Source organism: Hemitrygon akajei, chromosome 20 (assembly GCF_048418815.1).
Source record: "Hemitrygon akajei chromosome 20, sHemAka1.3, whole genome shotgun sequence".
NCBI lineage: Eukaryota > Metazoa > Chordata > Chondrichthyes > Myliobatiformes > Dasyatidae > Hemitrygon > Hemitrygon akajei.
Window position 1 is genome coordinate 52,121,116 of NC_133143.1, and position 26,897 is coordinate 52,148,012.

Below are 26,897 nucleotides of genomic sequence, written 5' to 3' on the forward strand. Positions count from 1 at the left end.
ATGCACTGCGAGGGCAGTAGAGTATAAAGATAACTCTCCTTCAAAGACATTGCCCATGGATTGCAGACATGTCAGAATGCTGTAGGTCATAATGTCAGCTTCCAACTCGAGCAATGTTGATCACCAAGACCTGGAAGTCAGTCAGAGTGAGGTGCAACTATCACGTCTTCGCGATGCTCGAACAATTAGCATAGCTTCAGCATAAGCCCACTCTAGAGCTGAAGGGGCAAAATAAGAGAGGCTTATGCTTAGCATGAAGTTGGGATGCAAATGGAGAAAGCTCAAATAGAATTGGAGAAAGCATGTATAGACATGGAGAGAGCACGTGTGATGAATATGTCCAAGCTCATTTTGACAATAAAAAAGACAGTAGTCCAGCTCGACAAGGGAAAGCTGTCCATACCAAGCAGCCAACATGCTTTCACATTGTCCAGATATTGACAGTCAAGGTCTGCAGCAACAAAGACACTCAACACTACCTTCAGCAGTTTCCTCACAGCAAAAATCTCAGTCAAGAGTTGCTACCGATGCCAATTCTATCTTCACGGATATGGACAGATGCACACCCTTACAGACATACTTCCATACATCTCAGGACCCACATTTGGCAAACCAGTCTCCACAATGCTCTCATTCAGGAGCTGCAGCTGCATTAGATTTGGCTTGGTAAGACCTAGTCACAACAGGACGAAAAGTATTTGAAAACCAGTCTGCCAGTTTTCTGTCCTGGAAGTCAAGCTTTTGCAATGACTAAGTTTCAAACCTAGTGAAGAGCTGGCCTTTCTCTGTAAGTGGCTTGGTGGGGAAGGACTGCAACAGGCAAAAAAGGATTAGAGCAGTTCATATTAATAATCCAGCTAATTGTTTACAAATGGTGTAGCAGAGGCTGGACAAATGCCTTGGCCCTCCAGAGGCAATGGAAGAATATCTCTTTAGTGGAGTTGATAATTTTCCGAAGTTCTCACATAAAGAACCATGGAGCTTGCAGGTCTGTTGTCAGAACAGCAAGCTGCAAAAAAAACTAGGGTTACCTACTAGGACCGAGTTTCTTGGATACAGCAAGGAGAATAAACCCTATGGTGGAGAAGCAATATGCAAGGATAACAGAAGGGTTAAAGTTAAAGTCTGTCCCGAGCCTTCTAGGCTTATCAGGCCGGTGCTTATGCCGGGTTCCGTGGCGTGAAGCGACTGGGAGTACGAGACTTACTGCCTGGATAGGACGCCAGTCTATCGCGAGGTTAACCCCCAGCATTTTGCCAATATCCATTTTTAGCTGGGTGGACTGGAGCAGTGTGTGGTTAAGTGCCTTGCTCAAGGACAAAACACGCCACTTCGGCTGGGGCTCGAACTCTTGACCTTCAGATCACTAGTCCAATGCCTTAACCACTTGGCCAAGTGCCACACCATAACAGAAGGGGTTCGAGTATAAAACATAATAACATGCCTCCGTTCACCAGTTTCATTTCTTGTAGAATTCATCTCCCACCATGCAGAACTGTAAAATGAACCCCAGTTTTATGCTTTCAGCTTCTGGTAACATGTCATTCAAAGAGAGGCCTCCAGCAAAAGCATAGAAAACCAAAACCCCTATTAAAGTCAACAAAACTAAAGTAGAAAACTCTACCATGAACCCTGATAGCTAACACTCTCTACAAAAGAAACCTTGCCCTTAAGGAAATGCAGAGGATTCAGAGTAAAACCACTTCTGAAGATGCTTTCTAAAGGAGTAATCAATGTTTCAAACGTAGTGCTTCAGCAGTACGCCAAGCATAAGACTGTAATGCTGTCAAGCATTGCATTGAGTGCAGCAGTGACTAGCATTTAATCAGGACTTCAGTCAAGACCAGTGCCTTGGGCTATCATTGGGTCCAGCCCACCCAAGGCAGAGCACGGTTGGAAGCCAGCCAAATACCCATCAGATGTAACTACTTCCTCATGCATAGAGATAAATGGAAAAGGCTTCCAAGCAAATCTTGCTGTAAAATGTGCCTGGCCAACATCCACACGAAAGGACATCCTGAACAAAATAATAAAGGCATACGTGATATTAAATGATCTGAGCAATGTGTCTTTGGCAAAATCAACATTCTTTGACTTATTCCGTTTTCAAACTTCTGTTTCCCGATACACTGTAGAGGTGTATTTTGGAACATCATAAGTTGTAGAAGAAAAGACAAGTGGATTTGTGGTTAGCCAATAGGAGGGGCGAGGTCTGCTTACCCTTGCCAACCCTCATTGAGTGTGACCATATTCCCAACAACAGGGAGGAAATCTCTACTTCTAAAGCTGTACGCAGTCATTTCACATTTTAAGGTGAGACTTCCTCACTTGTCTTTACTGATGTTGCTTGGCTGAGATGCCACCCGTGCACATAAGATAAACAAATAGTGCAAAGGGTAGCACAATGCGCCTCATGTAGACCTGGGTCGGGTCAAAGTGGGTGAAGTCTCCATTATTGGGGCTCATCAGCCTATTGTCAGCACATTTAAGATAATGTCCTGGAGGAGGGGGCGTCCAAGTCATTTTGGACCCCGTGAGAGTAGAATATGTATGAAAGAGAAGATTGTAGGTTAGCAAACCAAGCACATTGATGTGCTTCCCTCTGCTCAACCAGATTTAGGCAAGCTGGTGTTCTGTCACTTGGAAGATAATTATAAGCTGGTACCTTCCATTGAAGATGAGGTCTTCCTTCGAATTATGAACAAAGTTTAGCAAATACGAGTCCAAGAGTTGGGTAGCTCCCCTTCATTTTTGCTTGTCATGACATCTCCTCCCAAACAACAGAGAGCAGGCCTTTGGTCAACACACTGAGAAGGAAACCAGAAACAAAAGATCATTATGCGGAGTTCATGGAGAGACTCTTCAGAAACAATCATACTAACTTAACGGCTCCATCAGATCCCAACAAAGAAAACTAGTAATTGCCCAGCACCCAGAAACCTACACAAATATGAATTGTCTTTGATTCAAATGTGCAATTCAAAGACATATTTCTGAAGAATGTGCTCTCGCAGGGTGCAGACCTTAATAGCAGTCTGCTCAGGATCCTCGTGCGCTTCTGAGTTGAGTCAAACATAGTGATGTCAGGCGTCAAACAAATGTTCCACAGCTTCCTGGTGAAAGAGCATCAACAACACTACCTCAGATTCTTGTGGCATCATGACCACTGACTGGACAGCGAGATTCCGGAAAACCGCATGAGAGTTCACGTCTCTCACCAACTGTGACAATCTATGGCCTTAAGACGGCAGCCATTAAATGAGAGAAAGAATTCAGGAAAGAAGCATACAGGGTATGTAGAAAGTCTTTTCTATGCTGATGGTGGTCTTGAATCATTTCCTGGTGCAGAAGAAAGAGTCATGGTTCTGAAAGTAGTGTAAGACATATTGGCACAATCTAATCTCAGACTGCTTAACATCATATCCAACAGTGTTGAGGTCATGCATCTGAAGATCTGGTGAAAGGTCTACAGGATCTTGAACAGGACCTGTCTCCTATGCAACACATTCTGGGCCTTGGGTGAGACCTTGTTACTGTCACCCTTACTTTCCAGGTCACTGACACTGTGTTGTGACGTGTTATCAACCACCAGCAGCCTCTCTCACCTTCTTGGATTTGCTGTTCCAGTTGGTATCCAGGGAACCTTCACGCTAAGAAGTTGACCTTGCAATTTTGTGGGTGGGATGTCTCACTCCCTAAAGAGAAGCATGAGCAGTGGTGTTCTTCCTTTCAGCATCCTGAAGGTTTGAAGATTCCAAGGACCTCCACAAGAATTCCACTATGTACAGCTCCAAAGAAAGAGGCCTGCATTGTATATGATGGATCAACTAAAGTTATTGCTGCTCTTCAATATTGCTGCAGGTCTCATTCACTGCTGGATGTAATGAAGTTGGATTTATCTTGGGCAAGGCAAACTTACTTACTTGGGCCCTTAGCACGTAAGTGGAGCATGGGCCATCAATGACCTCCTGTCTCCATTGTCCTCTGAAGTCGATGGTTTAATTGGAGTTCGTCAATGCTCCTGCAATCCATTGTATCCACTGTACAGGGATTGGCCTATACAGCTTCACCAGAGCCCTTTTGACTGGCCTTACCTGTTTCCACTTCTCATGATGGGGACGTAGGGTTGGACTTTGAGAGGCAGGCAAGGCAAAGCTTGAGATCTCACCATACCCTGGCTTGAACTCGGTCCTGCTGTTCTAGCAGTTGAGATGGCAGAGATGATATCCAAAGAGCTGGACACAGAACTAAGTGATATAACAAACAAGAGAAAATCTGCAGATTCTGGAATTCCAAGCAACACACACATAATGCTAGAGGAACTCAGCAGGCAAGGCAGTATCTATGGAAAAGAGTACAGTTGACGTTTCAGGGGGCCTTTCATTGGGACTGGAGAAAAAGAGATGAGGGGTCAGAGTAAGAAGGTGGGGGAAGGGGAGGAAGAAACTCAAGGTGATAGGTGAAACTGGGATGAGGTGAGGAGTGAAGTAAAGAGCTGGGAAGTTGATCGGTGAAAGAGATACAGGGTTGGAGAAGGCGGAGTCTGATAGGAGAGGACAGAAGGCCATGGAAGAAAGAAAAGGGGGAGGAGCACAGAGGAGGTGATGGACAGATAAGGTGAGAGAGGGAAATGGGAATGAGGAATGGAACGGTGAAGGGGGAGCATTGAGGAAGCCATGGACTGACATGTCAGAATGGGAATGGGGAGTGGAATTAAAATGAGTGGCCTCTGGGAGATCTTGCTTTTTCACGCGGACGGAGTGTAGGTGCTCAGTGAAGCGATCTCCAATCTACATCGGTTCTTGACGATATACAGGAGGCCACATCGGGAGCACCGGATACAGTGGGGACCCCAACAGATTCACAAGTGAAGTTTTGCCTTACCTGGAAGGACTGTTTGGGGCCCTGAATGGTAGTGAGGGAGGAGGTGTGTCATGTATTTCTTCCTTCCCTTCACCACCTTCTTAATCTGATTCCTTGTCTTTTTTTTCACCAGTCTTGCCGAAGGGTCTCAGCCCGAAACTTGACTGTACTCTTTTCCATAGATGTTGTCTGGCCTGCTGAGTCCCTCCAGCATTTTGTGTGTGTTGACTAGATGATATCAAGTTATTTACCAACAGTATGGTGGTGCTCAGTTATATATTAAATGAAACAAGGAGATTCTGTGTTTATGTACATAATAGGATCCAACATATCAAACAATCAGCTCAATGGAACTATGTTCCTACTGATCTCAAACTGGCTGATGTTGTCACAAGAGAGCTCCAAGCTTATCAGCTCACTTTCTCCTCATGGTTAACTGATCCCCACCAGGAACAGCATCAAGGTCAGCATTTTCAAAGTGAGAATGGTTAAAGATGGTATATTAAATCATTCTCAAGACAAATTGCCAAGATTATCCTTCCTTTGCCGAAGACTTAATGAAATGATAATTTGATTTTTAGTTTCAGCAGTTCAGTTTGACATGCTATGGATGCCAGCCGGGGAGTGTTCTGCCCTCCAGAGGTGCATTTCATTTGGCATGAACATCACTTCCTGTATGTAAGCTTTTTTTATATCGTTTCCATAGTGGATTAGTTTGAAATTGCAGTGGAAAGACATACATCTCCACCCTCTCTTTATTTGCTCTTGGAACAGGAATATCTTTTTCACAAGTTAGATCTCATTAAAAACCCTGAAGAAAGCTTCTGTATCAGGTGATTTAACTCACTGCATAGCTTTGTACATGCATAGTGTGAGGGCAGTAGACTGGGCTTTTCTTGCTCTGCATGTGTTCAATTTTGAAATATTCTTATTTTGCAGAAATATTGGTGAAAGATCTAATACAGATCTAAAACTGACCTTTTGATCTAACACTGACCTCTGATCCACCCTGTCAACACTCCTGAATCATTTTTCCTGTTGGTTTCTGTGTCTTTAAGTTGTATGTATTTGCAGAAAACTATGAATTAATTACCTAAAAATTGGCCGTGATTTGTTTACTTTCACAGCTTTTAATATAGTTTCTCAGTCTGCTAGGGCCAATTCGTATCTCACACCTTGGTAGCTTTACATTTTTTTTATATGTTTAAGACCACAGTTTCAGAACAGGCAGCTTCCCAGCGTGGCAGCTCCGGGACCTCTGAGTTGCTATATTGCAGTTTGTTCAGACTCTGACTGTGTGAGTGGCCTCTCAGTATTCTCACTTTCTCCCACGTATGTTCATAAATTACCCCTTACTGTTGATGGCAAGAGTGAAAAGAGGGTGTATGTGAGAGGGAAAAGTCATAGGGGTACAAGAATACAGGATGGGGTTGATGGGAGTAATGTGATTGCCCTCCTCCCAGGAGCCAGGTTGGGACAAATGGTCCATTTTTTGTCATAAATGTACAATATATGATAACTTTTCCTTAAAAGGTCTTTCAACCATCAGAGGATTAATCATTTCTTTTTTACTGCATAATATTGGATCTAAAAATGCTTGATATTTCATTGGTTCCTTAATATACTGATCTAGAAAATCATCTCTTACATACTCCATGAACTTATCTTCCACACTATCACTGCTCATTTGGTTTGCCCTGCCTATACGTGGATGGGTGTATTGTCCTTTAGGCACACACTCAGTGATTCAGGAACAGTTTCGTCCCCTCTGCCATCAGATTTATGAATGAACAATGAAGCCGTCAGCTCTACTTCTCTACCATTTATTTCTCTTTTTTCACTATTTAACAATAAGTATATATATTTACTGTAAAGTAATGTTTATTATTATGCATTGTATTGCACTGCTGCCAATAACAACAAATTCACAACATATGTTGGTGAGATTAAATCTGATTCTGAATTATTACATCTAATTTATACTAAACACTTTCCAAAACTGTTTGGAGACCCACAGACAAACCGCACCAGTGTTTCCTTCCCCTTTACCTTTTAGCTGTATGTAAACTGACACTGCTTGATTTTCTGAGCATAGATTGTTTCTCTCTACCTCCTTCATCCCATCCATTAAAAGGATCTCTCTTTTCTTTCCTGTTTTGCCTGTCACCACCAGAAGCTCAATATTTTAGAATACTTAATTCCCAGCCTCGATAGCTTTTCAAAGCATCCTGAAATTACTGTGATATTGTTCAAAGAATAATGTACATTTATTATCAAAGTATGTATACTGTAATACAGTCCCTTTACAGGCTGCCACACAACAAAGGAATCCAACAGAACCCGTTAAAAAAGGCTGTCAAACCCAATGTGCAGAGAGGAGGGGGAAAAATAGCAAGTTGTGCAAACAAAAAAATTAAGCAAATAAAATTCAGAACTGAAGTTCGTGAAAGTCAGTCAACAGCCATGAAGCCAGTGACCACCCGTCTAGGAGCCCATTAGTTGCAGGCCACAACCTCCGTTAAGTGCAGAGATGAGTAAACCTTGCAGAGAAGTGAGTTGAACACTCGGACCTTTTCAATCTGGACTGACGCTTAAATCGGTCAACTTTGGGTCATTCCTCACTCTCGGATCTGGATCCTGCCACCTCGATATGCCCTTGATCCTGGGCTTCGCCGGCTCGGTTCAGCTCACGCCCAACCTTTCCAATCTGGCTCAGCCTTTAAATCGGCCTGACAGCGGGTTGGTCTTCATTCTCGGCCCTGCGGCCTTGATTCTGATTGATCTCGGTTCTGCCTCTTCGAATGGCCTTCAAGTCTGCCCCAGCAATGGGTAAACATTGACTTGCTCCCCACGCTCGGGCCCAGACCCCGCAGTCTCAATTTGCCATGCTATAACCACCTTGCACCTTCATCACTTCAGTTCACACCGCAGAAGTGCCAGGTCCTGCAAGCAGTTCAAAATTTCAACTCGAGAAGGGAAGTTACAGGCTATCGATTTCAGTGATCATTTTTGTGAGTAATGAAATAGTTAATGGTTGTGTTTGCTGACACTAAGTTGTCTTAAACTGGACCAAACGTATATTGTATACACTTATTTTCATTTATGCCAATAATTCATCTTTGCATGAAGATTACTACATTAACTCTAATAAAGTGCGCAGTTTTTTGTTTTACTTGCTATGTGTCCATCTCCAAACCCGTTTTCTACCCTGCAAGATCACTTTGTCCTGCAGTTTTCTGTATTTTCCTTCAGTTTTCTTCCATTTTAACAAAGTGCTTTCTATGGTTTCACTCATTCATATTTACTGGAAGACTGGTTCTAGCCCTGTCCAAATGAAACTTATCCCAATGGAACAGCTCCTTCCCTGGGTCTATTACTAGTACCCCGCAAATTGAAGCCCATTTTGATCAACACCAATTTATATCAAATGCTAATTACATAATTAGAGTTGTGAGATAAATTTATCCTCATCAACATTTCCTTGTTATCTTAATTTATTTCCAAATTTGTGTGTGGGACAGCTTTCCACTGTGAAATCTCTAGACCTGTGACTCATAATCATGTCTAATTTATATTTCAAGAGTAGGAACACAATTAATCTAACTTGTATCATCAAATGTGAATGAGTATTCAGATTTCTTTTGCCCTTGTGATTGCAGTTATTGTTTGAGGTTGTGAAATATCTGAGTTGTGGAACAAATTTCAATAAAGAGAATTTAAGGAAATTTACTGGCTGTTTAGAAATGTCTAGATGAAACTTGCCCCAATGGAATAGCTCTTTCCATGGGTCTATTACCAGTCCCCCCCCCCCCAAACTGAAGCGCATTTTGATCATTCTGTGGTGATCATTCAATTTAGATGTGGATGTAGAAGTGAATCCAATGAGCAAACTAACTAATATCGATTTTTAGCTTGTTAGACAGTAAGAAGCAGTGATTATAGAAGTAGAAATTGATTCTAGTTGCATCTGTCTATAGGTAAAATTGGGAAGAACAACTTCAGATGGAAGCCCAGGGGGCTGTAGCTGCTGGGATCTGAACCAAAATGGCAAACTGCTTTTCCACTAACAGAGAAGGGAGAAAGAAGCAGCGCCTCTTTATACAAGCTATCTTCCCTCGCAGTCATAATGCAGGGTCTCAATCCCAAACATTGACGATTTCTCACCTCACCACAGACGCTGCTCAACCAGCTGAGAACCTCCAGCAGTTTGCTTTCAGCCTCAAATGGAAGCCCAAATGTTCAGTGGGGAGATGAGCAGCATCAATTTAGGATTTTCTCAGAGGCTGGAAGCAGGAATTGATGGTGGATAAATGAATATCTCTCACACCGGGCAGCAGTTTAGAACAGAGGGGACATTTCAATTGTTATAACTAACCTAGACTTGAATGCATGGAAGAAAGAAAATATTACTCAAGTAGAAACAGTTAAAAAGACTATTGGGAGGAAAATAAAGGGAGTATTTGTAAGAGGGTGGGGAGCAGGAGAGACGAAAGATACACAAGTTGGTGGCAGTGTCCGACAGGTTGCAAAATCTTATTAACTGCAGCCAATTTGTCCGGAGGCAATGTAAACAGGAATGAGAATATAAACAGTGCTGGAGCTGCAAGATACAGAAAATCACATTTACTGTTTGTAATTATTTATTAATCTCTTAATATTTTTAATGTCCTTATTTTTGATTGTTTAAAGCAATTAGTTTTTTTAATGTACTCAATTATCATAAGACCATAAGGGATAGGAGCAAAATTAGGCCATTCAGCCCATCAAGTCTGCTCCACTGTTCCATCATGGCTGATCACGGATCCCATTCAACCCCATACACCTACCTTCTCGCCATATCCTTTGATGCCCTGACTGATCAGGAAACTATCAACTTCTGCCTTAAATATACCTATGCGCCTGGCCTCCACTGTAGTCTGTGGCAGAGCATTCCACAGATTCACTACTCTCTGGCTAAAAATATTCCTCCTTAGCCGTGTTCTATATGGTCGCCCCTCAATTTTGAGACTGTGCCCTCTGATTCTGGATAACCCCACCAGAGGAAACATCCTCTCCACATCCAGCCTATCTAGAACTTTCAATATTCGGTAGGTTTGAATCAGATCCCCACCGCATTCTTCTAAATTCCAATGGGTACAGAGCCAGTGCTGCCAGATGTTCTTCATATGTTAACCCCATTCATTCCAGGAATCATCCTTGTGAACTTCTTCTGGAATCTCCAATGACAAAACATCCATTCTGAGATACGGGGCCCAAAACTGTTGACAATACTCCAACTGTTGACAATTGTCATTTTTTCCTCAGCAACACCTACTCCTCCATCTATCTTCATATCATTGGCAAACTTTGCCACAAAGCCGTCAATTCCACTATCCAAACCACTGACAAACAATGTGAAAAGCAGCGGTCCCAATACTGACTCCTGAGGAACACAGCTAGTCACTGGCAGCCAACCAGAAAAGGCCCCCTTTATCAGCTTTATTCCCACTCGCTGCCTTCTGCCTGTCAGCCATTCCTCTATCCATGCCAGTATCTTTCCAGTAACGCCATAGGATTTAATCTTGTTACCCAGCCGATCAAAAACAATTAAAGTCCTTTAAGAGTTCACCACGTTGATGACTGCCCAGGGAATGCTCTCTAGTTGGGGTCCCTCTGTCTCACAGGACACCTGTAAGATGCAGTGGATCAGTTTGTCTGGCCCGCACATGCAGGCATGTACAGCTACTGTGCAAAAAGTCTTAGGCACACGTAAAAAATATCTGTAAAGTGAAGATGCTTACAAAAATAATGAAATGAAAAGTTACTAGATATCAAAAAATTACTATAAAGAGCAGTAAACAGTAAAATAAATCAAATCAATATTTGGGGTGACCACCCTTTGCCTTTAAAACTGCATCAGTTCTCTTAGACACACTGTCGTGCAGTTTTGTAAGAAAATCGGCTGGTGGGTATCCAAGTATCTTGGAGAACTTGCCACAGTTCTTCTGCAGGCTCTGTTGCCTCACTTGTTTCTGTCTCTCCAGGAAATCCCAAACAGCCTCAATGATGTTGAGATCATACCATCTGAAACCATATAAAAAATCCAGTGTGCCTCAGACTTCTGCACATTATTGTACGTCCGGGAGGCAATATGATTGCTACATCATAATAGTGACCACTCCCTTTACAAAGAAAAAAATCCTTCATCAGCTGTAATATGCTTTGAAGGATCCTGAAAGGATGCAAAAGATATAATGTAGTCAAATATCTAAGTTTTTACAGGAGATCGGGCTACAAGAAAACGAAGTTTTGTGATTTTGCTGTGATATTGATGTGGAATGATTGTGTAGAATAATGCTTAAGTAAGTGATGAGCAGGTGACAGTCCTGCCAAAAGGTCTCGGCCTGAAACGTCGACTGTACTTTTTTCCATAAATGCTGCCTGGTCTGCTGAGTTCCTCCAGCATTTTGATGTTGTTGTTATTTGTGGCCAGAGACGCTCCAAACTATATTAGAAGATATATAAATTAGATTTAACCCTGATTAACGAGAAATTAATTGAACTTGGTCTCCAATTAATTCCCATGCCTGATTGAGAACTAGTAAAATTGTACTTACACCATTTGGCTGGACCACCAATTTAGCCCTTTCAGCAAAATGGCAAAGGTAGCACAAGGAAGATTCCAGAAATTGCAGTGGGATTGTTTGGAATTACATTGTATCTACAGACTTTGTGACCATATTCATTCTCTGGAAATGCTTTCCCCACTCCCTGCCACATAAATTTTTGGCCTCGAATCGCATTATTGTTTTTCCTCTTATGTGCACATCAGATTTCCCTTTGAGTGCCAACCACACGTGACTGAGAGCTCCACATCAAGAACAGAACAGCATTTATATAACATCTTTTATGTCCCTTTTAAGATAACTCACAGCCAATGGAGTACTTTGTGGAAACAGGGCTGCATTTGTATAAAATACAGCAACCATTCCCGGCTCACTGCACAAGTATTAAAATAACCATTTATTTTTGTGTCATCAAAGAAAGGGTGCATGCTAATTGGGACATTGGGAGATAATCTCCTAAAAGAGAACTTTTACACCTGTCTGGAAGAATAGACAGGCCTTGGTTTTATACCCCTCCAAATGACAATACAGTCCGTCCTCCTTATCCACGGATTCCGTATGCTCGGATTCAACCAACTGCGGATTGGGAAAACCCAGAAGTTCTCTCTCCAGCACTCGTTTGAGCATGTACAGACTATTTTTTCTTGTCATTATTCCCTAAACAATACAGTATATCAACTATTTACATAGCATTTACATTGTATTAGGTATTAGAAGTAATCTAGAAACGACTGAAAAGTACAGGCAGTCCCCGGGTTATGAATAAATTCCATTCCTGAGTCCGTCTTTAAGTCGGATTTGAAGTCGGAAAAGGTACATTCGGTATTATTTAGCGTCAGTTAGTCAAACGTTTTTCTTAGTATATAGTACATATTTTACCTTTTTATGCATATAAAACACTTAAGAAACATACGTATTTCAATAATTAAACCACTGCGTTGCTTAGTAATAATTGTAGCTTTCATCGGGGCAGGGCCTTTCACATTCTGCATTAAAATTGTGCCGATCGTCGACCGACTGTAGCCTAACGCTTTTCCAATGACCGACGGCGTTTCACCTCTTTCCGATCACTTTATTACTTCAACCTTATTTTTGCAATCACGATCGTGATTATTTTTGTGAACAGAAACACTGTGGATTCAGAGCTGCGCCGCCAGGTCCTAATGTCCACCACACGGAGACATGTTAAATAAAGTCCGGGGTTCTGCTGGGTCCTAAAGACCACCGCACTGATACATGTTACATAGGGGACTTGAGCATCTGCAAATTCTGGTATCTGTTGGGGGTCCTGGAACCACTCCCCCACGGATAAGGAGGGCTGACTGTACCTCCAACAATGCTCGTTACTCTGTATTGCAAGGGAGTCCTAGACTAGAGTCTCTGTTTTAAATATACACAACTCTTGGGAGCAGAGTTTGAAACCATAACCTTCTGACAGAGTAAGAAAGGACTATCAGTCAACAATGCTTCTATGCTCTAGAGCCGCAGTCAGGATTCTGATAATTTTTAATAATTTGGTAACTCAATGGTCACTGGAAGGATATTTCAATTGGTGTGTGAATGTTTTAATATGGCAAGTTTTTACACTCTATTTAGAGAGGTGACTTACAAGGCAAGTATCTATTGCAGTCACGAGGCAATAACTTTTTTTCATGACATCTCTTAAATTAACACATTTCAAATGAGATGGGTCTTGAATAATTACAGAATATAAATCAGGCTCTAACAACCTTCTATTAAAATTAATTATGTAACAAGCAACATACTCAAATGGTCAAAGTGCCATAATTTAAAATACTTAAAGTTGATCTTTATTGAAGAGACCATTGCATTTCTCGACAGGGACTCCAGTCATCAATTGTCCCAGATTTTTCTCTATATTCTTTATAGAAGGATGATTCATCCATCAAATTATCAAGATTGCTGACTACACAAATTGTTAGTGATGTCTAAACCGTCTCCCATTTTGTAATCAATCAAAGATCGCTGATACAAAGAACTCTGAGCCTCTCCAGGTCCAACCAAAGGTGCAATTGTTTGTCTTTTACATCTCTTTTACGATCGCAAGGCACTGCTAGATATTAAGAACATCAACTACTGCAGGTCTACCCCATCAGTGATTCACTTGACTGTGACAGAGCTGCGTACTACCTGGACTTGTTGCATACCATTGTTCTGCGGAGACTGTGCGCAATCCAACAAATGGTGCAACTGATTGTCCTGGATATTTTTATTGTGATCGCAAGATCCTATCGGACCATTGATAATGCAGAATACTGCAAGTTCCGTTCACTGATTCATTGGAAAGACCGATGGTGGGGGAGCTACGTTGCCTTGGTTGTTGTGCGGGCCAGGCCCTTGTGCTGCGGTGTCGCCCGTAGCATCTGCCCAGGAGAGGAGACACTGGAGGCGGTGTGGCAGAGTGCAGAGGCCTCTGTGGATGCACTTGAATCCCCATTTGGTTGGAGGCTGTACCGTCCCATTGGTGCTGCCCTCTAGTGTTTGCTCAGTGGAAGACAAGCTGGACCAGGACAACATCCTACAGGCCCTTGGAACTTGGGCTATATTATTTTGTTGTCACTGTATGTTTTCCTACTGTCATAACTGTATGTGTTATGTGCTGTGTGCTATTGGTTCCGCATTTTACACCTTGGCCCCAGAGGAATGCCGTTTCATTTGGCTGTGTTTGTGTATGGTGGGCTGATAATAAATTTGAACTTGAAGATAACATTAGAGGTGTACCTTAAGAATGATTGCAAGGAGTTCAAGGCAAGAAGTACTAGGATAGTGGCTAAGCTAAGGAAAGACATCCTTAGCTGGAGGAAATTGTATCCTACACAGATGGAGTTTCAGATAAGAAGTCTGACAGCAGGAAACTTGCCTTTCTTGCCTCTTTAGAATCCTACCTCTATCCCCAAGTGGTGCCTCAGTGTTATACTGTTCATGGCCTACCTGCTGTAGACTTATTGGGTCAGATGGTCAGTTCAGGTGGCCCTTTGCAACCAGAAAATGCAAGTGTGTTTCAGTGACATCATGGATCTAGGCAGTGGGCTTGATCCAGGACATTCTAACTTGACAGCAGTTTTTACTTCACAACATTCTTGAGAAATTCTCTTTGGATATTTTTGTTGTGCTACAACTATTTCATTTCACCCAGAAGTATCTTACTACTTCCTTTTTTGCACCATATTTTGTCTTCATCATCCTAAGTATCCTGAATGATCCGACCTATTCTTCGGGTAGACGTGATATGAGAGCCCTCTGTGATTGTTGTTGGTGTTGAAGCAATGAGGGATGGGGTATCCTAAGCAGACATAAACAATAAGGTAAAGGCTGATCTCTGATTTAATTCCATATAACCCTCTTTGCTCCAAATCCCTTAATACTTTGGTTATCAAGTTTATTAAAGTAAGATTTCAAATTTGCAACTGATGGAGCATCAGTTGCTGATACAAAAATAAGTTCCAAATTTGCCATTTTCTCTGCATGGAGATTGCCCGAATTTCGCTTCACAATAGGCCTAGCTAATTTTTAAGACTGAGTGTTACGTACACACAACCCTGTAAAAGTATCAGCAACAATAGGACACACCTGGAGTCTGGTTTTGCTGTTAACAAAACACTGTTTTATTGGTAACTTAAACCAGGTAAATCAAGAGTTAACGGTGTTATGTATATTTCGGGATAAATATATGAATCCCCAAACTTCTTCAAGCTTAGGTGGTAAGTGATATAGTTTGCAGGAAGTGTGTGCATATACTTTAGTGACTATTATTGAGTATTCATTTGATCATCTAAATCAAGTTTATTTAATAGTGTGTAAAGTTACATTATAGATTAGTTTATATTTGGCTTGAACCCACCCAAGGAGCCTCTTGTTCTCTCATGGGGTAATCAAATTACCGTGTCTCATTCTGAGCTAAATTTTAGTTCTGATTTTAGGATGGGATGAAAGTTTCCAATCACAATAAAGCTCCCTGAATCTAAGCAGAAGTTACAGTTGTGAGAAATGCAGGTTCCAAACATTATTATTTTGACATAAAAGCTGGAAAAGTTGGAAGTGCTTGGCAGCTTGGGCAGTGTCAGTAGGAGAGAAACTGCCAATGCTTTAGGTGAAGATCTTCTCATCAGAATTGGAGAAAAATTAGAAAATAATTGTGTTCACTTGCCAAGAGGGAAAGGGTTTGGTGGAACAGTGGGAATGTCTCTGATGGGATACAGATCAAACATTTTTTTGCCTCTCTCCACAGATGTGGCTGCATTTTTCTGTTTCATTTTCTCTTCTTTAACTTTTCCATCTCCAACTGCTCTTTTATTAAACGATTGGTCTGCACACCAGCACAAATATCCCCTCTGTTCTCATCATGCTCTTCCTTCTCTGTACCTCCGAACATGTTTGTTGGCTTACCTTTTCCGTTCCTGATGGAAGCTCCGTGACCCTGAGTGTTCCATCAGTTTCTCTCACGGCTGGTGGGTTTGGACCTGCTGAGTGCTCTCCCATCCCCAATTATGAATGTTCTGGCTCCGTGTGATTCTCACTCAGCACTTGCCTTACCAAATCCTGTGCGAAAATATCATCCTTTAGTCCCTATTACTCATCTGTGTTCTGGGGGAATAACACAGCATCACTTTCTGCAAAGATACTCTGCAGAGAAGGTTACTGCTTGGTGAGAATGATGATTTATGATCTTAATTTGCCTGATTGCAGGAAGTGTGTGCATATAATTGTCAATTCATATTTTATTCTTGGCATCTATACTCCCCAGATACAGGATTGTATTTTAAAATCTTTATAACTTACTTTGTGATTTAGGTGTTAATAAATCAAAGTTTCTTTTTAGCAAACCTATAAACTACTTGCACCTCTCTTTGTATATGTGGAGAACCGATAAAGGTCTTTCTTCCCCACCCTCTTTATCTGGCTTCTGCCCCCTTTTTTTCTGGTGCTGACGAAGGGTCTCGGTCCAAAACGTTGACTGTTTATTCCCCTCCCTAGCTGCTACATCACCTATGCTGAGTTCCTCCAACATTTTCTATGTGTTGCTGGAGAGAGCATTGGCTTGAGGGGGAAAGTACTTTAACACTGTAGCTGAGATACGAGGGGTGATTGGTAAGTTTGTGGCCTAAGGTAGAAGGAGTCAATTTTAGAAAACCTAGCACATTTATTTTTCAACATAGTTCCCTCCTACATTTACACACTTAGTCCAGCGGTCATGGAGCATACAGATCGTGGAATCTTGGAACAGCTCATTCCGCACTCGCATGACCCTCTGTGCGAAGATGTTTCCACTCATGTTCCCTTTAAACTTTTCACCTTTCACCTTTAACCCACAACCTCTAGTTATAGTCTCATTCAACTTCAATGGAAAAAGACTACCGGTACTTGCATTTACCCCTCATAATTTTGGATTCCTCTATCAAATCTCCTTCTATATTTCAAGGAATAAAGTCCTAACCTGTTCAATCTTTCAGGTCCTCCAGCCTTGGTAACATCTTTGTAAGTTTTCTCTGTACTCTTTCAACCTTATTTACATCGTTCCTGTAGGTAAGTAAGCAAAACTCCAAAACTGCTCACAATACTCCAAATTATGCCTCACCCGTGTCTTATGTAACTTCAACATAACATCCCATTACCTATACTCAGTCCTTTGATTAATAAAGGTCAATGTGCCAAAAGCTTTCTTTATGACCCTATCTCCCCAGTTGCATAGAGAGATGCTGGAAGAAGGGATTTGGAGGTACCTGTATGTAAAAAGAGAAGTGCAATAATGTCAAAGGGGCAGTTATGGACATAAATACACAGAGTTCATTTGGATAGTTTGTGACAGTAACACATGGAGACAGCCAGGAAAAATGCCTTGAGATCTGCTGATAGATAATATGACCGGTTATATAAATGATGCTGCAATCGTAATGATAACGTTTTGTATCAATCAGCATTGGTCGGAAACTATTGTGATTAACTTAAATAAAGAACTGCATGGAATGAAAATAGAGTGGTGATAATGGCTTAGCTGGAAAGATAGTAGGCAAACAGTAGCAGGCATTTAAGGAACTAATTCATGATACACAGCAAAAAAAGAGGAAAGATTCTAAGTCATGGATAACCAAGGAATTTCAGAAGGTCATTAAGGAGAAAGAGGAAACATATAATGGTGTGAAAGTTACCAGTGCTCTGGGATAAACTCAAGATCCAAAGATTAAAAAATGATAGCGAAAATATTATGAAGGCAAACTAGCTGCCTCAGAAAAGATAACCTACACGTGTAAAGGTAATAGGGATAATAGGATATTGAATATTATTTCAAGAAGTTATAGTATGAAATATGGAATTCTTATTGCAACTGCTCAAGGTAATAGACTGTGAATAGAGTCCGGAAGTATTGAGTGTTGAGTGAGGGTTCCTTTATGTGTACAAAAAGGAAGAGAAAGTCCAGTGAAACCACATCACCCTCTCCCCTGGAGAGAGACTAGAATAGTAGTTATGTAGTTAAAGGAAATGCCTGAGGAATTGGAATAGATATTTTGCAGTTATTAGGGTAGAGGCTAATTTGCGTAGAAGCCCAGGTGGTGGATGATCATATGAGCTGTTAGTGCATGTCACAAGTCCTGGTTATGCGACCACTGACACCAGGCAGACAATCTCTGAAGAGTATTGATGATGGCTGAGGCCACCCATCTTGTAAAGTCACTGCCCAGAAGAAGGCAATGGCAAACCACTTATGTAGAAGACCATGATTACCCATGTCATGGCACTGCACATAATGAATGAATGAGTAATTTGAGCAGCCATTAACACTGAATGATGATGGTGAGGAATTAAACATTATCACTAGAGAATGAATGTTAGGAAAACCAGTAAAACTGAAAATTAGCTCCCTAGCTTGGTTCTGAAAGAAATGGTTGTCAAGAAATCCTTAGATTCTAAAGAAATGGCAGAAAATAGAAATCTGCCAATGTGATTACTCTATTCAAAAAAGGAGACAAACTTGATGGAACTACAAAGGAATTGTTTGGAGCATATTTGGAAAAAAATAATCAGAGAGAGTCAGCATGGCCCCAGGAAGAGGAAATCGTGTCTGATTTTTCTTTAACAGTTCTTTTGAGCAAGTCTTGGTCTTATAAAGGTTACAGGGAGAAAGCAGGGGAATGGGGTTAAGAGGGATAATAAATCAGCCATGATAGAATGGTGGAGCAAAACTGATGGGCCAAAGGGACTAATTCTGCTACTATGTCTTATGGCCTTATGGTCTCAAATTTCCATCAGGATCATAGAGAAGAAATAAGAGATTATTATATTTGGACTACCAGAAAATGTTCAACTAAGTGCCTCAGAAAAGGTAACTTGGAGTGTAATGGTAACAGCAAAAGATAGTGGAACATTGCCCAGCATTTCAAGGGATCATAATATAAAAAATACATGCCTTACTGCAACTGTACAAAATAATAGCCCCTGGCACTGGCAGGAAGCAGTACCTAGGAAATGAGGGGGTCATTTTTGAACTTGGCAGTCTGTGAGCCGAAGGGTACCACAGAGATCAGTGCTTGGACTGCAGCTGTTTACACCACATGTTAATGGCTTTGAGGAAGGAAGCCAGAGCGTGGTTGCCAGAACTCTAGATAATACAAAACTGGATGGGAAATCTTGTTGTGAGGAGAAGGCAAGGAGATTCTAGGAATATTGTTAGCTTCGGTAAGTGGACAGAATATTGGCAAATGGAGTATAGTATGGGAAAATGTGAAGCTGTTCAGCTTGGAAGGAAGAAAGAAAAGTATTATTTAAATAGAGTGAGACTGGAAAGTGCTACAGAATACAGCAAATGCTGTAGAAAACTGCAAAATTCAGTGGCACACGAGGATTGGTGGTGGCGGAGGGAGTATAATGAAACAGACAATGCTAGCACATAGGTCCAAAGCTAATGTGTTATCAACCATTATTTCATTGTATAAAAATATGGATTCAGGTAGATGGAGCTCATCAGCCTGGGAAGGCAGTCCATCTAAGAGAGGGAAAACTCTGATTTCAAACCTCCGCTGTCTTGCGGCCATACCCACTCATGGGAAAGTCTTCGGGAGTAAACCCTGAGGACAAATCCGGAGCTGGAGTCCCTAAGGCAGTCCGACGTTGCCTTCAACCTCGTTCTGGCAACTCCTACAACGACACTGGTGCCAAGCTGTATCAGCCCTTGCCCTTCCCTGGACAACATTGGTGGCATGGAGAGGGGAGACTTACTGCATGGGCAACTGCCAGTCTTCCATATAACCTTGCCCAGGCCTGCGCCCCAGAGAGGGGGCACATATCCATGGTCTCGTGAGACTAATGGATGCCACACAAAAATATGGCAATCTTATTGCAACTGCACAGGACACAAATAAGATCACATTGAGAATAAACTGAACAATTTTTGGTCCCCCAAAGGAAAGTTATGGAGGGAAAGGTTTACTTGACCACAGTATGGAAGATTGTTCCCAGAAGGGTAATTTAACAGGCTGAGACTGCTTATTGGATGTTAGAATCTTATTGAAACATACAACATTCTTTGGGTGATAGATCAGCTAAAAGCTGCAAAGGTATTTCCACTCACAATCCAGCCCAGAACCTGAGGATCTGGTCTCCCAATAAATTGCAGCAACTTGAGATGAATTGCTTCTCATCGGAACTTCTTTCTAAAAGCAGTAGTGAGGACAAACACCTTCGGTACATTTAAAGCTGAGGTAGAAAGATTTTAATCAAGAGGGGGAATCAGAGGCCTTTGGGAACCGTAGAGGAAAGTGAACGTGAGGTATTTCAGATTAGCCACAATCCTACTAGGTAGCAGAACAGCCTTGGGGACCTGAATGGCCTATTCCTGTTCCTCCTCCTTGGTATTTAACTGTGGGGGTAGGGGTAACTGGATAAGCACATGGGAGACATGGGCAAAGGATATACAAATTATAGTTAAGTGGGAAATGATGGAGGGAAGGTTCATATAACATAAATACCAATACATTGGGCTGCTGTTTGAGAAGGAGAAGCTAAAATTGGATCATCAGTATTACAATTGGAGTAAAGGTAATTATAAGGGCATGAGAGAGTAACTGGCCAAAGTTGACTGGAATGGGACACCAACAGGCATGATGGCAGAACAGCAATGGTTGGTATTTCCGGAGGAAGTTTGAAAGGCGCAGGTAAGTTATAGCTCAAAGATGAAGAAATATTCAAAAGTGAAGATGAGGCAACCAGCATAAAATGCAAAAGTAAGGGCATATAATATAGCAAAAATTAGTGGGAAGGTAGAAGATTGGGAAGCTTTTAAAAACCAACAAAGGGCAACTAAAAGAGCCATAAAGATAGAAAAGATGAAATATGAAGGTTAGCTATCCAATAATACAGAGGAGGATACAAAACAATTTTTCAGATATATCAAGAGTAAAAGTAAGACGGGAGTAGTCATTGGACCACTGGAACATGAAGCTGGAGAACAATAGAGAACAAAAAAATAGTGGACAAAATTAGTAAGTACTTTGTGTCAGTCTTCATTGTGGAAAACACTAGTAGAAAGCCAGAAATAAGGGTGTGTCAAAAGGCAGAAGTGAGTGTCACTGTTATTACTAAGGAGAAGGTGCTCGGGAAGCTGAAAAGTCTGGAGGGAGATAAGTCATCTCGACCAGATGGAAGGCACCCCAGGGTTCTGAAAGGAGTAGCTGAAGGGATTGTGCAGGCATTGGTAATGATCTTACAAGGAACAGTGAATTCTGGAATGGTTCCTGAGGATTGGAAAATTGCAAATGTCGCTCTACTCCTTAAGAAGGGAGGGAGGTAGAAGGAAGGAAATTATAGACCAGTTGGCCTGACCTCAGTGGTTGAAAAGATGTTCGGGTTTATTATTAAAGATGAGGTTTCAGGATACTTGAAGGCACATGGTAAAATAGGCGAAGTCAGCATGGTTTATTCTAAAAGATTTTTCAGGCAAGATTTGACCTAAAGGAAACCATGTCTAAGTCCTTCAGCAGTCATATGTCAATGATTTGGATGAAGGAATTGATGGCTTTCTGTCCAACTTTGAGGTTGATACAAAGATAGGTGGAGGGATGGGTAGTGTTAAGGAAGCAGGATGACTGCTGAAGGACTTAGACAGATTGGGGGAATAGGCAAAGAAATGGTAGATGGAATATAGTGTAGGGAGGTGTATGGTCATCCACTTTGACAGAAGGAATAAAGGTATAGACTATTTTCTAAATGAGGAGAAAATTCAAAACTCAGAGATGCACAGGGACTTGGGAGCCTCGTGCAGGATTCACTAAAGGTTAATTTGCAGGTTGAATTGGTGGTGAGGAAAGTAAATGCAATTTTAGCATTCATTTTGAGACGGTTATAAGGCTTTATAAGACCTTGGTCAGACTGCACTTAAGAGTTTCGTAAGTAATTTTAGGACCCTTATCTAAGAAAGGGTCTGCTGTTGGGTCTAGAGAGGGGTTCATGAGAATGATGCCAGGAATGAAAGGGTTAATATATGAGGTGAGCTTGATGGCTCTGGGCATATTGTTGCTGGAATTTAGAAGAATGGGGGTGGGGGGATCTCATTGAAATCTATGGAATGTAAAAAGATAGAGTGGATGCAGAGAGGATGTTTCCTATAGTGGAGGAGTCAATGACCCGAAGGCACAGCCTCAGAACTGAGGGACATCCATTTAGAACAGAGATGAGGAGGAACTTCTTTCACCAGAGGATGGTCAATCTGTAAAATTCATTGCCACAGATGATTGTGCAAAGGCCAAGTCATTGGCTATATCTAAGGCAGAAGTTGATAGTGTTACGAACCCCGTAACTGGGTCACTTACCAGCAAAGATCGAGAGGTCCGTTGAAGTCTGATGGTACTATTTTTAACAGTATTTATTGATAAAATTACACAAAAATAATATCAATGCAAACATACGGATAATATACGTCGTCAATACTAAATCTAACAATGCGGGTATAATAATAATCAATAAGAAATAAGCTCTGTCGTTGTCTAGGGGATAATGTATTGTCCGATGGAAATATAAAAGTCACTCAGTTCATTCAGGCTGCAGCCTTTGGTTGGAGTCAAGAGAGATTTTTAGAAACTTGCCAGCTTTTCCTTTTTATGATTTCGATCCTTCGAGAGTTCCGTTGGTATAGCCGGTCCTTTAGCTAAAGCCGTTCTTCCGTGGTAAGGCCCCAATCTCAGGAAAAGGGAAAGTACGCACGCGAGCCCCCCACCAGCTGTCTCTATTAAACGCTGTCACGGGATTTCTAGCGTTTCTCCTGGTGCATCTGAAGGGGTTGTTCCCCAGACCCTCTTTTATCCTTACTCACGGGGTCTCAGATGTCAATCAGGTTGGGATGATGCAATCCCTCAACCAGCCCACTCTGGTCATTCCCTGAGGGCTTCAATGAATAGTACAGTACTCAATACACAATTCCGTCTCCAAGAGACAATAGCCGTTATCAGTGGTGCCGCCTTGCTGAGGCCAGGACACATTCCAAGCCTGTGTATTCTGGACGTCTCTCTCTCATTTCCTGGGTCCCAGACCCGAATTAATAGCGATCTTGCGATTCTCGAAAAGGAGGGGGCTACTTTGTACCCTTCGGCCCCTCAGAGTTGTGGCACATTTGTAACAATAGGTTCTTGATTAATCAGGGCGTCAAAGGTTACAGGGAGAAGGCAGAAGAGTGGAGTTGAGAAGTATAATAAATCAGCCATGATGGAATGGCGGAGCAAATTGGGCAAAATGGCCTAATTCTGCTCCTGAATCTTATTGAAATTGTCTCACAATGTATTAAATGAGCTCCTTATTTTGGACTGCATTGATATCTTGTATTTAGGTCTGTAACAACAGTGGTCATTAGATGAATAAATCAAATAGTTAACCAAGTAGAAAAAAAGTCTGGGTGTATTGATGTTGCAGCATATTGAAATGCCAATTTGGATCAAGCATATAGTACATTTTATGAAGTTCACATTGGAGCTTGTTTGAAGTCAGCGCATCACCATCTGGATGATTGAAATTTGTTCTACATTTTCTAACTCCCATCTGTTAAAATACTCCTAATTGATCCAAATTAAATTCCAAAATAGATTCAGGCATGAAGCATCCAACCAACAATCAGTGCTGGTACCTTTGTTGTTTGTAATGTATATTAACGGCTTGGGAATGTGGGAGGTATGAATAGTAAGTTCTCAGATGACACAGGAATTGGTGGATTTGTCGCTCGCGTGAGGAAGGTTGCCTGAGGTTACTCCAGGGCGTAGATCAGGTGGAAAATTGGTAAGTGGAATAATGCCTACAAGTACGAGTTGTTGCATTTTGGGAAGCTAAGTAAGGGGTAGCACATAAACAGTGAATGATAAAAGTGCTGGAGAGTGTTGATGATCTGAGAGACCCTGGGATACAAGTCTTCGTCCCTGAAAATAGTTATACAGGTATGAAAGTTGCATAGTTGCTTTCATAGATGGTAGCATAATATATCAAATTCAGAATGTTAAATTGTAAGTCAACACTGCTTAAGTCACATTTGGAGTCCTGTGCAGTTCTGGTCAACCCACTATGGAAAGAGTGTCATCGTGCTGAGGAGATCCACCTTTGAACCTGCCGGGGTCCTCGATTGTGTCCGGTGCTCTGATGCAACCTCCTCTACATTGTAATTTGGGGGTCCACTTCGTTGAGCACCTCTGCTCCATCTACCAAAAGCATAACTTCCCAGTGGCTAAACATTTTATTTCCGATCCCCATTCCCATTCCAATACATCAGTCTGTGGCCTCCTCTTGTGCCACAAACGAGGCTGCCCTCATGGTCGAGGAGCAACACCTTATAATCTGTCTGGGGGAGACTTTAACCTGATGGAATGAATATTGATTCCTCCTTCTGGTAAAAAAAAATCCCTCCTCCTCCCCTCTTCTTCTATTCCCCACTCTGGCCCCTTACTTCTTCTCAGCTCCCTTTCACCTTCCCCTGGGTCCCTTTCTCCTATGATCCACTCTCCTCTCCTACCTTCCTCTCCAGACCTTTATCTTTCCTACCAACTTAGCTTCACCCATCACTTTCTAATTTATCCTCTTTCCCCTCCCCCCAGCTTTTGATTTTGTTGTCTTCCCCCTTCCTTTCTAATCCTGAGGAAGGGTCGCGGCCTGAAACATCAATCCTTTATTTATTTCAATAGATGCTGCCTGACCTGCTGATTTACTCCAACATTTTACGTGTGTGGCTTTGGATTTCCAGCATCTGCAGAATTTCTCGTGTTTATGATTTGCTTCACCGGAACATTGCCTGGGTTGAAGAGACACGGACAGGGTGGATAGTCAGAATCTTTTTACTGTGTTAGTTATGCCAAAAACAAAAGGGAATGGGTTTCAGGTGAACGGCAGGAATTTCAGAGATTTTCTGAGGGTGAAGTCTTTCCCCCACCACGTGCACACACTGTGGCTGATATCAGAGGAGGTAGCCAAAAGAAAGCAAATGAATGTTACCATTCATTTCAAGAGAACTAGAATATAACAGCAAGAACACAATTCAGGAGCTTTATAAGGTGTTGCTCAGATCATATTTGATGTATTGTGAGCAGTTTTGAGCCCCATATCCAAGGAAGGACAGAGCGGATTTGGAAAATGTCCACAGAAGGTTTACAAAATTGATTCGAGGGATGAAATAGTTAACATATGAAGAGCATTTGACAGCTCTGGGCCTGTACTTGCTGGAGTTTAGAAGGATGAGGGGAATATTGAAAGGTCTGGAAAGGGTGGACATGGAGAGGATGCTTCTAGTATTGAGAAAATCTAGGACTTGAGGGCAGAGACTCAGAATAAAAGGGTGCCCCTTTGGAACAGAGTTGAGAAATTTCTTTAGTCAGAGAGTGGAATTCATTGGGGTAGCTGTGGAGGTTAAGTCATTGGGTATATTTAAAGTGGAGGTTGATAGGTCTTTGATTAGTGAGGATATTAAAGGTGATGGGAGAAGGCAAGAGAAATGGGTTGACAGGGAAAGATATGTCAGCCATGATCAAATTACAGAGCAGATTCAATGGGCTTGATGGCCTAATTCTACTCCTATGTGTTAAGATGGAATCGATGTTTAAGAGGCAATTAGACAGGCATCTGAAACAGCAAGATTTACAAAGATGTAGACCTTATATGGGTAAATGGGAATAATGTTGATGAGCAAAACAAATAGACATGGACATGGTTGGCTGAAGATTGTATGCTGTTTGAATCTATGATGTCTTTACATTTATAAAGAAAGTTCTTTTCTCCTAGAGATTTACAGTTGTCAATGTACTATTAATGCTACAAATGCTTATCCCTCCAAAATGCATTGATATGTTTGTTTTTTATGTATTTACATCTTAGAGCAGCCATTCAAAAACTGGAAGCAGATCTGTTCCAGAGAATTTATGACTATTTGAAGAAGGCACGGAGAGAGAACACCAAGGAGGCGGAAGTCATGGAGAACCTGGAGAGGTTGGGAGCCAAACCAAGCGACTGCTTTGAAGTTGATCAACTTCTGTATTTTGAGGAACAGCTACAGTCATCTTCAGCAGCAGCTCAGCTGTTAAATATTGATGATTCTGGCCAATGAGTAATGCAGTCAAGGATCTTCTCCTCTGCACCAGCTAATAGTCAACCGCAGTTTAGGCTGTAATAGCAACACTGAATGATCACAGGTTAGACAGCATCTGAGAAAGAAAGGAGGAATTTAGATTTCAGCACTGTTGTAAGTGTTTAGTAGATGTGAAACATTAACTCTCCATAGAGGTTGCCTGGTCTGCAGAGTTTTCATAGCATGTTCTGCATTGGATTTTCAGCATTTGCCATAATTAATTTACCTAATACCCTGGTATCACAGTAACAGAAGCAGACAATATGCAATTGGGTCTTAAATTCAATAGACCAGGTTGTTTCTAATAGGTAATTTCACGGAGAAAATCTCTGGCTAAACTTTTTTGAAACTTAGGCATGTTTAAAGAAGGAAATCGCAAAAAGCAGCTAGTTCAAGGATTGCTTTGCTATGATTCAGAAGTGAACAAAAACAAATGCTGCTGTTCATCAGCAGACAAATGAGGGTAATTTCTCCAGAATCTGTAGAATGTAACGTTCAGTAATTTTTCAGTGCCTGTGCAATTAGTGTTATTTTGGATAAATAAAACAGAAACTTCAATTTATTACTCCTTAATTATGTTTTGGAGCTCTGTATAATTTTAAGTGAAGATAATTGTGTATCCAACAATGAAGATGTTAAAAACAAATTCCTGCCAGAATGTTTCCCATCATTGGGTCTGACACTGTTACCTTAAATATCTGGTCCCTACCCGGCTATCATACAGGGTAATGTTCACAATGCACAACAGCAACTAAAACATTGCCTCAGCCCCGTCCATTCACTGTGTGGCAATGACAATAGGCACGTGGAACACCAACATCTTCAGTTTC

The 26,897-nt window shown here is 41.6% G+C and overlaps 1 protein-coding gene across 6 annotated transcripts in view; it reads left to right on the forward strand.

Annotated features, from left to right (window-relative positions):
• The window catches only part of nek11 (NIMA-related kinase 11), a 296,435-nt gene extending 269,813 nt beyond the window's left edge, over positions 1 to 26,622 (forward strand). For all 6 annotated transcript variants that reach the window (XM_073024305.1, XM_073024303.1, XM_073024304.1 and 3 more), the window contains one exon: positions 25,818 to 26,622. In XM_073024305.1, coding sequence (XP_072880406.1) covers positions 25,818 to 26,046 — 229 coding nt within the window. In that variant the 3' untranslated portion in view covers positions 26,047 to 26,622. The remainder of the gene's footprint in view (positions 1 to 25,817) is intronic.
• Positions 26,623 to 26,897: the final 275 nt, after the last annotated feature.